The 18,789-nt window shown below is 41.6% G+C and overlaps 1 protein-coding gene across 1 annotated transcript in view; it reads right to left on the bottom strand.

Moving 5' to 3' along the window:
• Positions 1 to 1,480: 1,480 nt before the first annotated feature.
• slx4ip (SLX4 interacting protein) overlaps positions 1,481 to 18,789 on the bottom strand; it is a 36,466-nt gene continuing 19,157 nt past the window's right edge. The window contains 6 exon segments of the mRNA XM_030748734.1: positions 1,481 to 3,439; positions 3,441 to 3,525; positions 3,623 to 3,647; positions 3,650 to 3,728; positions 13,560 to 13,648; positions 15,133 to 15,201. Of these exon segments, the coding sequence (XP_030604594.1) occupies positions 2,765 to 3,439; positions 3,441 to 3,525; positions 3,623 to 3,647; positions 3,650 to 3,728; positions 13,560 to 13,648; positions 15,133 to 15,201 (1,022 nt within the window). The 3' untranslated portion in view covers positions 1,481 to 2,764.

Consider the following 18,789-nt stretch of genomic DNA (forward strand, 5'->3'; position numbering starts at 1 on the left):
ACAAGCTGGCTTACACTGGCAGTGACAGTTGCTTTGGTTGGCTGGAAACACAAGGCACTGGTATACATTTCACTGTAGAACTAGTTGCAAACGTGTCCTCCTATGCATTTCATTTCCCCGTTTCCTTTTTTTTTTTTTTTTTTTTAAGTTTAGCGGACACATTTAAGGGGCTCCTGGTGTAATTGTTGTCCAATTAGTCAAATTGCGTGACGTGTTCAACACTAGAGCTAATTATTTTTTAGTATGTGTTTTGAATTCTTTCTAGTTCTATTTGGAGGAAGTGCTTTTTCAGCTTTAGACTTCAGCAACTGTCAAATGAGACACACAAAAAAAACAACTTTATTATTTATTTTTATTTTTGGGGCAGGGTGGGGAGGGAGATGAAAGGGTTCGATGTCAGCAGTTGCTGTCAATATGAAGAATTTATGTGACAATTTATAACATGTAGATATGTACATTTTTTTTTTTTTTATTAATCATTGTGTATATTTGATTTATTAACTTAATAATCAAGAGCCTTAAGATATCATTCCTTTTATTTATACGTTCTGTTAGTTGAAGGTTTTGCTAGTTGTGGAAGCCTACCATTTCTTTAATGGTGAGTTGTTTTTTTTTTTTTTTTTTTTTTTTTTTTCTTTCTTTTCCAATGCATTCAATTAAAACCAAATTTCAAAGAATTTTAGAGATGACAAAAGATGGGTGCTTTGGCCCTCAAACTTTTTTTTTTTTTTTTTCCTCCGTACATGTTAGACATTTCATTATTTGTTGCCAGGACCTTAATTGTAGGCAAGTGAGGTTAGGACGACAAACGATCATGGCTGCTGCAAGGGTTGGACATGGTGGCAGACACATTGCTTGCCGCTAATGGATAAATACTTAAGGGAACAAAAATTCTTCAGCAGCTTCAGTTTAATCCAGATGTATTTCAAAGGCTGTCGAAATCGACCAACTTGCAAGGCAAGTCATATCAGTATGACACGCCAGAATTCCCATCTGCTTTAGTCAGCGTAATATCATAAGCTAGACTGTGAGTACTTGAACAGTAGGGGGGCAATGGGAACACTGTAGTATCAGATAAATACACTGCCTTGCTCTGCAAGAGTCTGCTTTGTTTCTGTGCACATTTGTTTCTTTTTAAAATTGAGGCTCTTAGACTCTTAGAGACAAACATGTTTTATCTCATTTGTTAACCCTTTGAGATCGTGGCAACATTTTGTCCTTTTTTTTTTTTTTTTTTTTTGACTTTGTGTTATGAACTTGAGAATTATGTGTTGATCTGGCAATATATTTTTGAAAGTCATATTTATTAAATATTTGTATGAAACGAGAATTAAAGTTGTCTCTGTTCTGGAGAGAGAGTGAAGAGTCTGTGATGCATCAAGCCAAACGCGTCTGAGCATATTAAAGATTTCTCATGGCGTGGGAACTACAGCTAGTCAAGTCCTGAAGACCCGATACTCGTAATCCTCAGATATCGTAGCCCTTGATGTCTGGTTCAAGTAGCAGGCTTAAAAATATTTAGGTAAAGTTGAGCTGGTTAAGCCTAAGCTGTAGAGTTAGTTATTTTTAGACAAACTCTCCTGCAGAAACTCTGACAGGATTAAAACAAAGACAAGAGATTACAACACCCCTTGAGAAAGACCTTAAACATGTCGGGACTAAAACATTGGGGAGTTTCACTAATCTGCCATATTTGATAACTGAATTGGCTTCGAGCACTGACTCAGGTTGTAATCACTGATATGTTTTTGGACAGACTTCACTGTCAAACTGCCACAAGCAGCATTTCATTTGGACTGTGTGAGAGGAAAACAATGCAATGAGATATGTGCTGGTTGCTTTCCCAAAATTGTCAGTGAATTTTACACAAATAGGTTTCAAACGATTTTTTTTTTTTTTTTTTCCTGCTTTGACTGGGGGGAAAATTTTATTTGTATGAACCAGGAAAAAAAAAAACAGGAATAAAAATTTCAGGCAACATTATGTTGTGAAATGGAAATATTGGGTTTTAAAGGGGGCCAACAGGAGGTTCCCTCTGGGGTTGGGCCAGTGGACAGATTTAAAGAGCCCTACCAAGTGTTGGGCTGATGACAGCAGCTCTACATCAACCTGTGATGTTTGAAAACTGCTCACATTCCTGCATATATTTGGTTTAAGTTCAGTATAAAAATCTGCCACAGTATGTTTCCACTTACAGATTCATTTCAGGTGCTTAGCAACTAAATGGTACATGAAAAATATCTAGCTACAAAAATACATTTTTGAGAATGGGGTGATGAAATAAACCTGGAAACGGCAATCAATCATGCTAGAGCTTCGGCGGGTAAACTGGACAGTTTTGAGACACGTAGGAGCCAGTGTTTCAGACTGAAAGCCATGACGTACTACACGGCTCCTGCCTGTCTGAAATCCCCAATCTTTAACACAAAACCAAATCTTAACTCCAATTAAAGGTTTTTGACTTTCATTTGCGAGCCTCTCTTGACCACCACTACTTATGGGTGGAGGCAGAGGTCTGTTTCAAGTATTTGACAAAGCGTAACTCAAATGCACATGTATCAGTTGCCATAATGTGTTCAGCGTTTGATCTGTGCGTGTGCAGCATATGTGAAAAGAATAGATATCGTAGTAAAAAGTGACACAAGCACAAATGCAAATCAGCTGAGACCACATGGACAGTATGGGGTAAACATGTAGCCTGACAGAGTATCATCTCTATTTCTGTGGCGTCAGGCATCTTTACTGTAGCCTGTCTCTCTCCCCCTCAGGACCTCTTCAGTCGTCGTAATCTAGAGGTTCTGGGCACATTTTCACTCCCCTCCTCTCCGAGTGTGGATCTGGAACCAATAGAGGAGCCTGAGGATGCAGGCTTGACAGATAGGCCCCTCAGACTTGCGGCCAGCCTGTTTTGGTTTGTCTCTGCCGTGTTATTGCTTGTGAGGGAGAGCCTTTGGGCCCGTTTCCCTGGAGTAAGCAGCTCTACTTCCAGTGTGGTTTTCTTGCACTCTAAGACAGGGGAAGCCTTGGACTCTGCCTTGGCTTCAACTGGAGGAAGGGGTGGCTGAGGAAGAAGGTCATGCTTGGATATTTGCGCGGAGTAAGTTTGCATTGTGGCTGGAGGTCTTCCAAGGCATGTCCTCTTGGCCCGCTGTGGGTGAGGGTCTTCCCCAGCATCACTCAGCTTGCACCTCTTGCTCGTGCTGGTCTCCTGACTGATTTCATTTTGGCAGAAACCTGCTGAGGCCCCATTTAGGTTGATACAGTCTGGAAGACTTTTCTCAGCATGCTGCTCCTGCTTTTGAGTAGTCCCAATTAGAGCGACTGCTTCAGTTAATGCACTGGAGCAAGGCACCTTGTGGTCTGCCTCTGACAGGGCCTTCTGTACAGATCTGGACAGACTCACTGAGCCTGATTCGGATTCTGCAGCTTGAAGTTCCGGGTCTCTGATTTTTGGCTCTCTGGTCAATCTGCTGCCCCCCCATAGTGGAACCACAGAGTTCTCGCTGGACACTAGCTTGTTTGGCTCTGAAAAAAAGTTAAAAAGATAAAAGGATATAAACAGATACTTGAGTGTCCTCTCTGACTGATGGGGTTGGAAAATTCTGCATTAGATCATACTCACATCTTTTGAAGCACTGTCTTCTTGTTTTTGTGGGGCTGTTTAAAAGCTCTTGGGTTTCTCCCACACTGGAAAAATATTCCGATCTGCTTTGTTCGCACAGCTCAGTCTAGAGAGGACAAACAGGATCGATGTAAACAAAAAATATTATTACTGGCATGCCCTGGAAGCATTTAGCTCCACAGTGTTGTCATCATCCTTCATTGAGGGATATTACAACACATCCACTAGACTTTTGTAGAAATAATGAGTTTATGTCTGATTCTCTTCTATTCCAATAGTGTAGTCACCTTACTATTTAAACTGTGATGCTGCCCACGGAGAAGGTTTCAGGGCCTTCAGAGGGAGTATCAGCTGCCACCCTCTTTAAAATCCCCAAATCTTCCACCTCAAAGTTTGAAAATAATCACTGGCTCATTGCAGCATGACATATGTTCAGCCTACACTATCTGAAGCTTAAAATAATGCTTGCAGCCCGAGGCAGAATTACGAAACGGTGACCATGTTGACGAGTTAAAACAATGAATAAAGACGATTCAGTAATAGAGAAAAAATGTGAGTCGAGAGCAGGATTGCGTGGGAAAGAAAATGGGAAAAAAAAAGGTGTAAAAAGCATGTTACGGGTCAACTGTAGTGGTACTCCTTAAACAAACAGGCTACGTGAAAAATGCCCTTCTTTACCTTCAGTAACTTCAACTATGATTTTTGAAACTGTCATTGAACAAAGCAGGAAGACTGTGGAGGGCTTTTTGTATGTCCTAAAACCGCCTGCAATTCCTCTACATGCCTAAGCTGCTCTGAAAAGCAGAGTTTTAGTTGCTAAAATGGTTAACTTTGGGGTGAAACTTCAAAATATCCATGCACTAAGGGGACCCTCTGAGGCAGAACGAGGAACAAGCTGAAAATTGGATCTCACCAACATGTGCCCTCAACAGGCCACTAATGATGGTTAATCATGGGGTCTTTTCCTTGGCTGCCCCAGAACAGACTCTGGATTTATGAGAAGGAGAGACACTGGTGGCAAATTGAGCAGAACTTCAAAGGCTGAAGGCCTGTCAATTCATCATAAATTAATGAAATCAAAAAAGTGGTGGAATAATAGAGTAGCAGCGGTTTAGAAAATGAGCCCACATCTGCCTGTTTTTATCTGGAGAAGCAACATATTACATTTTGTATACTAGAAATTCTAAAAGTCTGCAGCTGTACACGGGGCTTTATAAAGCTAGATTGAGCTCATAGATAGCCCCTGGACTAGGAATGTCGGGGTGGGAGTTGATAAAAGTGAGCAGTGGGCATTTGGCATGTATGGGAGCAAGGAGCAGGACATTAAATGGTATAGCTGTGCTCAACTCAGGGGGGGAAGATGTCACTGAAGCTGGTTGGGGCTGCTGGTGATGAAGACAAATAGAGGTTGTTCCTGTGTTCGGAGGGGAGACTTGTTGCCTTCTTTAGTCAGACTCAGGTCAGGCATAGGAATGCAACATGCTGCTGCTGCTTCCAAGATACCGCTGCCTCCACACATTCATATTCCATGTATCCTGTATCCTAGTGGATCCTAATGAATACTAGGGGTGGTTGAGTGAGGTCTTGTTTGGGAAAATTATATTGGGCCTCACTCTTACTGTGTGGGTTGTAAGAGTGATTTTATTGTGTGCAGTGGGTTTGCATGCATTCTAGATTTTGCAGTGATACGCGCATTTGATGTGTTTGCATCCTTTTAAGGCTGATGTGTGCATTTTTTTAGGCAATTAAGAATCTGTCCTGTTCCCACAACCTCTACCTGACTACCTGACCATCTTAAAATGCAAAAGCTGTAATAAAGCTTTGTCTTTATTACTCAGTTATTTTTGGCTATGCTTTGTTTTCAGGTCTCCACATTAATTATTACAGCACTGATACCAACAGTGCTGTCTTCACATGTCTTCAGGCGGTCACACGGGCCTCACTAGCATCTGAATACTTGAACAGCAGCACAACAAGGATGGTGAAGCCTTAAGTCTGGCACCCTGGTCTTTATGGAGAATTTTGTGAGGTCTGTAATGCTCCCCTTTCAACAATATTTATGTATTAAACAGTTATAAATGTTAACCTGGCTGGCGCACATGTTAACATTAGTTGTTTAACTATTAGCAATTACCCATGTTAGCTGTCTGTTAAGTTTTCATTAAAGTAGCAGCTGTGGCTCATGATAAATGATTATGTTGATGTTGGAGCTAGGTAGCAAATGTTATCAGTCCTGCCATCTGTAAAGTTAATAGACAGTATTCATTTAACAGAATAAGATGAGTCTACCAGGCTTCTTTTTTAACCCCACGGTATAGAGTATTAAGTGTTTTCTGGTTACTGTCATTGAGTTTGAAATTCTAGTACTCTGGGCTAGTTAAAATTTTGGCTAAATGTGGAGGGAGACAAATTTCCTTCTGTTGAGATATTTCACGCAAAAACAATCAGCAACCTCATAGCAAGAAGTCAGGGGATTGCCACAGCAGTTAAGTCTGTGTAGATTCTCAGTTATCCAGGTCATAGTAGTCTCTGGAGCTTGAAAAAGGCGACTGGACTTCTTTTTGTTTCTTGAAGACGTTTCACCTCTCATCCGAAAGGCTTCTTCAGTTCTCAACCAAAAGGTGGAGAGACCCAGGTATTTAAACCCCTGTGGGCGTAGTCCACTGGAGGTGGTTATGACCCTCTATTGATCATGTGCTTGAACACATGTGCCCAGGTGTGAAGGGGGCGTGGGTCATATTTAATCAGTGGTTTCAGTTGAAACCAAATTCAGTTGAAACACTTCGACCCATTATCAGCAGTATAAACTCGGTCACCTACAACATTTCCAAACACCTCGCCACCATCTTATCACCGCTTGTTGGCATCACACCCCACCACATTGAAAACTCTACAGATTTTACTAACAAGGTCCAGAATCTTGTACTGGATCCAGATGAAACCATGGTGTCCTTTGATGTGGTTTCACTTTTCACTTGCATACCTACAACTGAGGCAGTGGAGACCGTCAGAAGACGACTACAGGAAGACGATTCCTTACTGAACAGAACCAGCTTCACCCCAGATCAGATTTGTGCACTTTTAGATCTCTGCCTTACCACAACATATTTTAAATACAATGATGGATTCTACAGACAGAAGCATGGATGTGCCATGGGCTCCCCAGTGTCTCCCATTGTAGCCAACCTTTACATGGAGGAAGTGGAAAGTAAAGCTCTTGGTTCTTTCAAAGGGAAGGCACCTAGCCACTGGTACAGATATGTAGATGACACCTGGGTCAAAATCAAAACCCAAGAAGTAGAAGCCTTCACTCGTCACATTAACTCAGTGGATAAATACATACGTTTTACCAGGGAGGACACCAGAGATAACAAGTTACCATTCCTGGACTGTGCGGTGCTTATCGAGGAAGATGGAAGCCTCAACATTGAAGTTTACCGGAAGCCCACACACACAGACCAGTATCTCCTCTTTGACTCCCACCACCCTCTGGAACACAAACTTGGGGTGATCAGGACCCTACAACACCGTGCGGAAAGTGTTCCCTCTAAGGCAGAAGGGAAGCATAAGGAACACACACACATTAAGAAAGCCCTCAAAACATGCGGTTACCCCAACTGGGCCTTCATCAAATCAGCTAAGATGCACAGGAATGAAGGCCAAACACAAACTACAGAGAATGGGAAGGACAAGAGGAACAACATTGTCATCCCATATGTGTCAGGCTTGTCAGAGAAACTCAGAAGAATTTTCTCCAAGCATGACATCTCAGTATACTTCAAACCAAGTCACACCCTAAGACAAAAACTGGTCCATCCCAAGGACAAACCCGCCAAACACAAGATCAGCGATGTAGTGTATGCTGTTCAGTGCAGTGAAGAATGCTCGGACCTCTACATTGGTGAAACCAAACAGCCTCTTCACAAACGAATGGCACAACATAGAAGAGCCACCTCGACAGGACAAGATTCAGCAGTACATCTGCATCTGAAGGAAAAAGGGCACTCTTTTGAGGATGCCAATGTCCACATTTTGGACAGGGAAAACAGATGGTTTGAAAGAGGAGTGAAAGAAGCCATCTATGTCCACTGTGAACAACCATCATTGAACAGAGGAGGTGGATTACGTCACCAACTTTCCCCCGCTTACAGTGCTGTCCTGAGCTCCCTTCCCAGACGTCTCAACCCCCATTCACACCTTTGTTCCAGTGACCTCAATAGGCCACAGGAAACAATGGAGCGGAGTCCTAAATTGGTTTCAACTGAAACCACTGATTAAATATGACCCACGCCCCCTTCACACCTGGGCACATGTGTTCAAGCACATGATCAATAGAGGGTCATAACCACCTCCAGGGGACTATGCCCACAGGGGTTTAAATACCTGGGTCTCTCCACCTTTTGGTTGAGAACTGAAGAAGCCTTTCGGATGAGAGGTGAAACGTCTTCAAGAAACAAAAAGAAGTCCAGTCGCCTTTTTCAAGCTCCAGAGACCACAGCAGTTAAGCTTTATCCTCCAGTGAATACACATTTCTGTGTAATGAAAGTTGAGCTATTTTACTGACAAGTAAAAAATCTGATCTAGTAGTGGCACGAGATTTAAGGAATCCCCAAAAGTAGGGTTCATTAGTTATCTGCAGCTATTCTCCGGCCACTGCACTATGCCTGCGCCCAATTTCATGGCAAACCATCCAGTACTTTTGAAGCTATCTCGTTTTGGATCAAAGTGGCTGAGTCTGCCATCCACAGCTTCATGCCGCTAAACTTTATTGGCTTTTGCGATGGGGAAACACAACTGGACAGAAATTAAATCTGGGAAAATGCAAGGTTGTGGCCACTATGTTTATTTAACATCAGCCATTTTTCAGATCATTACTATTCTATAAACTGGTTGGTAAAATGATCAATGTGCACTCTAAGATGGGGAAAGCCAATGCGGTAAGCTCTGGCATCCTGCAGATGCTGTGAAAACTGAGAGAAATATCATAAATGTCCTCCCCCACATGCCACGATACTAGTGACAATATGTGACCCGACACGCAAGGGGGAATGGAGAGATCAACCCAAGCTGTGAGGGCAAGCTGGGGCATTGTGGCTTTGCGCTGGGTGTTGAGACCTAGCAACTGCACTCTGGTCTGTGGTCTGGTAGACAGAATAAAGAGGCCAGACGGAGGGAGGGGAGGCTGGCCAACAGGGAAGGAGGCGGAGCTGGTGAAATACAAGGGACAAGATACTACAGAGTGAATAAGAGAAAAAGAGAGTGTTTAGAGGGGAGTACAACAAAAGCAAAGGCACCCCCCTCAGAGTTACACTGCCTGACCTCAACAGTCTCTCCAGCATGCCCACAAACGCAAGAATCCTCACACAGGAAGTTCTACACAGGCTCCTCTTTGTGCAGACATGGAGTCATGCTACAGTGTGGGCAGACCGCCGGTCTTCAGACTTTTTCTCTCATACCCAGAGCTGCAGCTAACCTTCAACTCAAGATTTGAGACAGTGACACACATACAAACTTCCATTTCGCCTACATACTCACACACCCACCCCAACAACAACAATTCTGAGAAAAAAGTGGGTGCTATCGTTTGCATTGTAATGCCTTGATATGTATTCTCGCCTGTTTAATATGAATAAATGCCGTTTGAAAACTAACTTGAAAGAAAAATCAACAAGGAGCTAAAGGGAGGTTCTCTGGGAAAGTTTAGTGCCTTTCTGTTCCTGTCGGCACGACTTCAAAAGAGCAAGAGAGTGAAAGAACAGAGTCGGAGAAAGGAAGGAGCATGAAGAGAGGAAGAGGCTGGATATAGATAGCAAGTAAAGGAAAGATAGATAAAAAGGCAGACAGAGCACGAGAGAGATTGAGCATAAATTATTTTCACCAGGGGGTCCAGAAGTTCGACATTCTGTATATAGCAACTACAGAAGAAAGCAGACAGATTAAATAACCTTATAATTATCACAAGCTATGTGGATAAAACAGTAAGAACTGTGTGGGAACCGAGGTGGCCTAATCTTGTAGGGAATGATGCAAACTCTAAATAGCTGGAGAGAGTCCCATGAAAAAGGAGGGAGGGCTGGTGGTAAACAAGAACGTCTACCCGCCGCTGTTACCACCTCTCCCTGAGAAAAAAATAAAGGATTTAACCCCCCCACCGCCAGCCAGTCTGCACGCCCCCACACAAAGCTGAAAAATGCTCCTCGTGATACAACATGTAGAACAGACCAACAGTGCCCTCCCTGGTCCCGGAGTCTCCAAAACATGGCTCCACCACAGGAGCTGCAACAAAACGGCACATCTGGATGTCAGATTACAACGATAAGCCTGGCAAAAGGGCAAGCAGAGCAGAGAGAATGATTCATTTGGTTTAAAAGGCTACCAGGACAGATTCTCAGAGCCTGCCCCAGCTGTGAATGACTCCTGGAAAAAAAACTTCAAAAGGATAACCAACAACAGGCTCCATAAAATACAGGCAATGGTTTCTAAGCCATCCAAGATAAGGTAGAACACGATAGGAAGATTATGTTGGTTATCTTTTAATGCAGCTGCACTCAAAAGTAATGCAGTGATATGGCCGAAAGGTCTCCGAGCTGTTTAAAATGTTGCTGCAAAGGACAGCAAACCCTCTCGGTGCTTAAAAACATTGCTTATTGATATGCAATGCTATATTTATTTATACAGTATGGTTATTTATACATTTATATAATCCCATAGGTTTGCCAAGAGCTTTAAAAAGTGGAAGTTGAAACATAACAATGTCCAGTTAAAAAAAAATATAACGAGTCAGCATGGGAGGCTCCGATGAACCATCAGTTTTGATGTGCCACAGTGGAAGTCATATTGTTTGTTCTCGGATTACTTTAATATCTTTGCACCTCACCTAATATACACAAAACCAGTGAGATGCAAACCTGTAAAGCAATTATCCACTCATCTGTCAAAAAATAATAATGTCTCAACTTGAAATCCGTGTCAGCTTGAAAAGCTTAAATCCCTCACAGCACTCAAATTATAAAAAATGAATTATTCTTTCAACTGGAACAGCTTTGGAGCGGCTTTTTTTTTTTTGAGGGCACATCTAAGTTTATAAAGTCCTCACACTGGCACCAAGAAACAACAAGAGTATTTAACTGTCAGGGCTGAAAGACCTCCTGCGGAGATGTTCGTGAATGTAGTCCACAAATTCCACCCCTCATCATGTACCCACCCTGCTCCCACAGGGGAAGCATGCCCTGTTTGTGTAGGCTCACCACATCTTCTTGAAATAAAGTCAACAAACATGCATGGGCACATACTTGTCTAAAACAGGGGACAGTTCTTATCCCCAAACAATGACAAAAGTTTCTGGATCCACCCATGTGAAAGGATTGAGGCAAGCTGTTAACTGTTTGAACACACTGCATGTAAATCACTGAAAGCAGTTTAAGACAGGGTGGAATGAAGACTGTAAGAGATCATAGCCATGTATTTGGCCTAGGTGTAGAGGAGGTCAGCAGACACTGGACGCCTGAGAAAGGACTGCTGTTAGTGTTGTGAGCTCTGAAGAACAGAGGCGTGCTGAGGTCATGAGTAAACACACAAACTTGTCCAGAGCTCAACAGAGGAGGGGGGGAGAGAGACTGGAAACACATCTGTTCTGCCTTTGATCCAAACTTCTGCGGCCCAGCACGCCACTCACCTCAGCTGCCCACTCTGTGCCTGACTAAAAAACAACGGCCACAATCCTAAACACTAGATCCTCCTTCCCATGCTGCCCTCCTCAGTGTTGGTGCTGACTCACAATAGGAGCAAGCTTTTATATAGGACTTAAATCTTCAAATCTTCTGCGTAAGCCTTTTTTTTTTTTCCCACTATCTCACGCAAACAAAGTAGCATCAATTGCCCAACCTCTGCATAGCAACAGTGGGTTCTAGATTCCTGACAGACGGAGTAGGGTGATATGGATTTCAGTATCGAGCCCAGACATGGCACTCGGAGCTTTAACGCTATGTCCAAACCAAAGCATTTGCTGGATGGTTGAACAGCCTCTGAAGTTCTCTGCCCCGACAACACTTGAAGTCAGAGGTGGCTAAATCCAGCATTTCAAAACAGCCATTTGTTGTTTCTGCAACAAATGGCCAGCTGTGTAGAGATGAAACCGAAGCAGCTTTTTTTTTTTTCTTAAGCTTGCTTTTTTCCTCATTGATTAAACAACCATTTTCTAATTTGCATATAATGCTGCTAATCCCTTCCAGGAAAGACTGCTTGATAGAAATGAATCTCACCTTTTTTATACTGTAAGCCTCTTTTTCTTTCTGGCTTCATGTGTGGCTGTTTGGAAGGAAAATGCTTCTGCTCTCAAACTAAATGTCAGTTGAAAATATGACTAATAAGAGTGCACATACTGTATAAAGCTGAAATACAGTATGCTCAAATGTGGGAGTTAGACGTTGCCTTTCACAGGACAAAAGGCCAACCATGATGTCACCTTAGTTCCCTCACAACATAACCCCCTGACCTTATGAAAACTGTTCAATGATGAGTCTACATTTCCACTGCGGTTGAAGATTTTTGCACAACTAGTCACACAAATTGAATCCTAACAACAAACCCAAAACCTCCCTAAACACTGGGAAATGTGGCATTTTTTTTTGAGACTACCCGTCTTGTGCTGTCAAGAAATGAGGAATAAAAGACCCCTTTTTAAACATGGTATCAACTCTGACACAGAACTCCAAACACCCCATTATTTATAGACAGCAACATTATACCTTACATCAGCAGTGACTCACAGTGTAAATCCTTTTTTTTTTTTTTTTCCAATTTCCGACTTCCTTGGCAACATTAAAACTGCAAAAACTCTCTTTCTGACAAATAAGAACAGAGTGAGGGATGTAAACAAATTATTGTTTTTGTCATGTGAAAAACTTCAGCCTCTCTGTCTGGTATCTTTCCCTTACAAACCAGACTCGAGGTTGAGCTAGTGAGAGCTTCACCACAAGACTCCCACCCTCCAATTCCCTCAGCTTGTACTGTATGAGCCCGGAGAACCACATCCTGAGGAGAGGAACGCAATCGACAACAGTGCCTCCTTGAACTGGAAAATTGGTTACACAATCTGAACTTTTCACTGACGACTATGTTGCTCCACTAAAAATATTACAATCGCTGCTTTCATTGGAAGCCAAACTGTGGAGAGTGCAGAGACATTTCAAAGGGAAACAATAGCAAAAACCCCATAGAAAAACATCAGGCCACTGATCATGGGATGTGATGGGAGAGATGTCTGTCCTTGATGTGAGTGCCAAGGTGAGAGGCTCCACAGGCTTTTCCCAGAATACTCTCGGGAGTTAAAGATCAAATGAACACTGACCAAAAGGACAACTGATTATAATACAGATGGACAAAAAAAGAACTACAGTAGTAGGTCTTATGGCACTGACAAGAGTTCAACTTGGTCTACACAGCACAGACTACAAGGAAGCACCCACTCAGCCTAACTTTATTTGAGTCCAATTAATTTCAAGGCACGAGGCATTCAACTGCAGACAGTAGAGTTAACTGAATTCTACTAAAGACCAAAACAATGTGCATGCAACAGAAGGACAAAGGGTTTTGTTGTGGTTCTTTTAGGTATGCATACCCCAAATCACCATGCTTGAATCTGTCAAAGAGAAATAAATTCTGCAGGTAAGTAATCAAAAAAGGTGGGAGCAGGAGCTTTTCAAAGAAGCGTGACTCGGCACCACTTCACCCAACCTCCTATCACCCTTGGTTTTCCTCTCACTAGTCTCCTAAAAAAGCCCATGTAGATTCAGAGCCCACCCCCTTGTAAAGAGGATCAGCATATATAAGTGAGAGCGCAATTTGGCAGCACATCCCTATAATAACACACAGACCCATGGACGACTTTTTGCCAGGCGACTGGAAGAGGAAATAGAGGAGTATAAACAGCACTCACCGCGGGCAGGCTCGGGTTTCTATGGTGTGCTGAGGCATCTTCTGGACAGCTCACACACACAACGTATCGTTCAGGAAACACACGCAAATCTGAGAGCAGGCAGAGAAACAACGCAGACCCTGCTGGTTAATAACACAGGCTCACCTCTAATTATCAGTCAAACTCAGACTGAGGGAATTGTGGTCAATGTTTAATTTTTACATCTACCAGTACCAAGTATTTACTATCCCTCAGACCAGGGAGAAAATGGCAGTTTATATATAATTGCTGAATTTTATGAGCTGCATAAACAGCATGAAATATTGGGAAATTTTACATTAACAATGGCTTTTGGGAGTAATATTACTGGCTCACTGACTTCAGAAGGAAAGATCATTTAAGCCGCTTTTCCAGGCAATATTAGGAAAAATCAGGTCTAGTTACGTTTAGTCCAAAGTTCTCTGCCCGGTTGACGTATGACACCCACTTGTTCGCTGTTTATTTCCCAGATAATTAACTGTTTTAAGTTGGGTTTGAGTTCCGCTTGATCACTCAATAATTAGTTGCGACGTCATAAAATATTTTCAGCAAAACTGTAGCCTTTAAAGGCCACTTTCAGACAAAGCTCTTTTGATTTGAGAAATTTCACAAGCGTTTCCACGAGGGACCCATCCCAGTCAAAAATGTAAGGCAGGTAAACCTCACATGGAATTTGCAAATCATATTAAATAAGTGGAATAAAACATTTCATCTCAATGACCTCGTAACTCTTTCTCTAATGTCAACCCCTGGACAAACTTTAACATTTTCACTCCACTAAATGTCAGCTTTTTCTTCTTTCTTGTCCAGCATGTTGGCATTGTGGAGGGAAATTTAAGTCAGCTAAATCAGAATATTTCACTGCATTCTGACAAACTAATTACCATAACATAGCTTTAAGAAGGCCTATTGTGGTTTAGCCTTAAACTCTTCCTAATAGTGTTTTTTTTTGGAGCCATCTTGTCAACCATGATAAAAACCTTTTACCATCCGTTTTATAGCTAATTGATTTTTTTAATGATCTAACCACATATGTACTGCCAACTCAGTGGACCAAATTACACAACCTTTGACCCCAGGAGACTGGATCTAATTTGACGTGTAACGGACCTGCTGTGAGAAGCCGCCATCTAAGCCAGCGGCAGGTCAGCGCTGCCTCAGCATCCAGGGCCCGCCCCTCCCCAAGGAGCTGATATTAACTTTACTGACAGGAAGAGAACCATGTTGGTCCCATGAAAAGGTGGCCATGGGTCATAGGCATTAGATGGGCCATGGAGATAGATTCTCACTGCCCTCCGCAGACAGCTAAGGAATCCTCCTCTCTCCCTCTCTCAGTAGCCTCTCAAGGGAACCACTTAATGGCTGCCTGTTCTCAACAACACCCTGATCAGGTAGGGACAGCACATAAAAACAAGTGAGGGGGAGAAACATCAACATGCAGACCACAGATGCCTTACTCATTCTGTGGGAAATTTGGCTGAGTATAAACCCTTGAGAGGTCTATTTCAGAGTTTTAACTGGGGATAGATTTATTGAAAACGCGTAGGTCACTTACCCTGCTTGACAATACATCTGAGACTGGAGTGTCGCTTCAGAAAACTGGCCACCAGGTTGAAGTTTTCACCTATATAAAACAAAACAGAGACAGAGTTAACAATAAAAAACTGCTATTGCCTACCTAATAGTGGGCACATTTTGGTGAGACGCTGCATGCTGGCATTCTTTGATACACTGATTACAAACTAGACTCAATTTCCCATCGTTACACAAAACAGCTGCTGTCGGTCATGCAAATTTCACAGTGAGACAAAGTGGTTAAATAATGGACACACTATGCAAGTAATTTTCATCCGGAATGATGAGTTCCACAACTGGCCTTTCTGCCGTCACATGCAGTAGAAGTTAGACTTCACTTAAAAGTGCATACAGGATTACAGTATATTGCAGCAATACAGCACACTTCATTAATGCAGATAACAATGCTGCACATGTCTCCATATGCTTGGATAAATACCCATCAATTTTCTACTAACTTTGAGTTTATGCTTGGTCTATGGCACAGCACGCTAAAACAAGCCAAATTATTTATTGAGTATGAAACAGTTCATTCTCCTTTAATTTAACTGGCCTTTCATTTTGGCACAAGCAGAGAAACCATTTCTGGGGTCTCTGCTGTATTTGTCATGGAATGATTTCATGGTATGTAAGATGTGCTGTGCAGAAACAGCGGCTTGTTGCCTAATCTGGCAGGAATTTGTTGAATAAAAGCAAGGGCCTGGCTAACACGCTATGCAGTTGTTCTTTGCAAACAGACACACAGTGCTGAGAAGCTGATGGAAGCAGTTCACGCTTTGATATCTTCTTTGTACCCTTTTGTCCTCAAAAGAAAGTGAATGTAAAACTACACCCTTGACTTTAATACTACCTTCCTATTATTTCTTATTTGACATTCTCTCCCACGTGCGGACGCTGTATAAAACCCCCATTTTCTGCAAACTGTCTGCGTTTTGGTATTTTTTTTACTTCAATTAAAGGATTACATGTCTTCCAAAGTTTGAGAAAATCCTGACCTCTTGCTCTTAAGGCTCTTTCAGAAGTCCCTGGATAATGTCAAATGTGCACTGTCGTCAGGCTAAAAATTAGGCTGTCTGCATTTCTGAAAAGCTGATATTTTGGAAGTCTAACACTAACAGTCACCCATCAACAAAACCTGGAACATCTTGGACAAGCCTCCTTCAAATAATAACCCATAACTAGGACAAGTATGTCTCACATGGTGTGTTAGCATGGCAATACAACACACAGAGCAGAAAGAATATTAAAAGCTCTGACCCACAAACCAATGTGAAGAGCCATTTGTGAACATTTCTCTTCACTTTTATGTTAAAAGCAACTCAAAGCATTTAATTATTGTCTTCAAAAAGAAGCTGTATTTATATGGTGATAGGCAGTTTGCCACTAAAATGCTACAGGTACAGAGATTTTAAATCAAACAAATCAATCAAATTAAAGGGGTTTAATAAACAGTATTGTTCAGGCAATACTGTCATTTTTATACACAGTCCCCATTTTCAGAGGCTCAAAAGTAAATGGACAAATGGTTGACAAGTAGTTTCATGTCCAGGTGAGGTCTGTTCCCTCATCATTCCCTGGCAAATTAAACAGATAAAAGATCTGGAGTTTATTCCAAGTTTTGAACATGTAGTAGTACAGCAGCTGTTCCAGAGAACAGCTGGAACACTTGAGAGTTTCTCTTTCACTTTTACCAAGAGATCAATGCGAGTGAAAGAGGCCTTCATTAGGTTGAAAAAACCAAAATAAAGCTATCAGACAAGCCCTTCACAACATTTAGCTAAGCAAAGAACACTCTTGAGGAGGTCAGTGCATCACTGTCAATGTCTACAATCAAGAAATGCCTTTATGAGTGGAAATACAGAGGGTTTACAACATGGTGCAAACCACCTGTTACACTCAAGAACCAGAGGGCCAGACTCTGCAGACCTATAACAGTTAAAATCCACTGTAGTGATGTACAGAGGCAAAAATATAAAAACCATCACTGTCCAAACACTTATAGACTTTACTGCAAATGGTTGAGTTTACTAGCCAGTGATTGATGGCACCACGTCTGGTTTCTTTCTGTTGGTGCCTGTGGTAGAATTAGCAACCAGGGTCAGTACATCAGAGAACAATATTCATCATTAAAACAAAACAATACAAGCACAGATGACAAAAGCACAAATCAGATTGGTCTGACAATATAAATATTTACTGAAATCCATAAATCCTGAATTCCATCAAAGGGTCTTTGAAAGTGGATGTTTATTACTGTGAGGTACTATGATACTAAGCAATTACAATCAGTATTTTTTTAAGATAATTGGGTCAAATTGTTACACACAGGCTATAACTCTAGTGAATTTCAGACCTGTAGGAATGCTTTTTAATCACCAAAATCTATTAGTATAAATTTAGCCTGCACCAAAATTTGCTTTGGACAGTGTTTGACAGCTTAACTAACTTTTGTGAACATTCAATAAAATCTCATTGCAAGAGAACCAAACCAAATTTCTGCACAATCTGAAGGAGAAATCAAGACACATTTGTGAGATCTGCCCAGAGCATTTTTGTACTCTTGCTGTATATTGGTTAGATAATTTCTCAGTTACTATTTACACACTATTCATTACATCTCATTGTTTGTCTTCAAAAAGTACATAAAAGTAATTGTGTGAGACTGAGATGTTCCTTTGGGGTGACGAAAGAAGCTCGGCGTACCATATTTCTTTATTTCTGTACAGAACTCTTGTTCCCCCAATTATTTTTTACACAAGCCTTCAGTGGATGACTAGTGTCTTGGGACCAACCCAGAGCAGTTGTCTTTTTATAAGGAAATAGAATCAGTGTGGCTTTATCTAGGATTTGCACACTGGCATTAAAATCTGCTACTTTGCAACAAAAAGCTCCTGCAAAAAAAAAGGGCCACATGACCATGTTTACTAATAAAAATCACTTGCAACTCTGCAATCCCGTCATAGTCTGGTTGTATAATAATGATTTGTTTTACTGGCTATGTGCCCCATCACATTAGGCTTGCAAGCAAACAGTGATTATGAGGTTCCATTGCCAACATTGACCTATAAGGGATTATATCCAATTATCTATAATGAAAAGCAGATAATAACATAAAGTCAAATGTTTAGTAGTTTGGTAGCAAAGCCTTTACAGTTAATGATGCCTGGAATGTATCAGCCACATAAATTAGATTGGTATTGTTTGTCTCTTGCAGTGTTCTCCTACACCAGTAATGCAGGCATCTTCAGGTTTTGTTTTGTTTTTTTTGTTTTTTTTGGGGGGGAAAGGGCAACACACCTGAATCAAATGGCTGAATTACCTCCTCAGTATGCAGTCAAGTTCTCCAGATTCCTGCTAATGACTTCTATATTTGACTCAGGTGTGTTGAAGCAGAGACACATCTAAAACCTGCAGGACAGGGGCTCTCGAGGCCTGGAGTTGAAGAGCCCTGCTTTAGAGTCTGGTGCACATAAGGTATGTAATAATAATGGATAAGCCAACAGTCTTTAAATAGCTTGCCATTATTCCCAATGGGAAATTGCATTAACACACTGTATGGGTATGCTGAGCATGTTTGTATTTAACAGCATCATTTCTTTATTAGGAACAAAATCTAATACTGTGTTTTTCCCTAAAT

Source organism: Archocentrus centrarchus, chromosome 15, assembly GCF_007364275.1.
Source record: "Archocentrus centrarchus isolate MPI-CPG fArcCen1 chromosome 15, fArcCen1, whole genome shotgun sequence".
Classification (NCBI taxonomy): domain Eukaryota; kingdom Metazoa; phylum Chordata; class Actinopteri; order Cichliformes; family Cichlidae; genus Archocentrus; species Archocentrus centrarchus.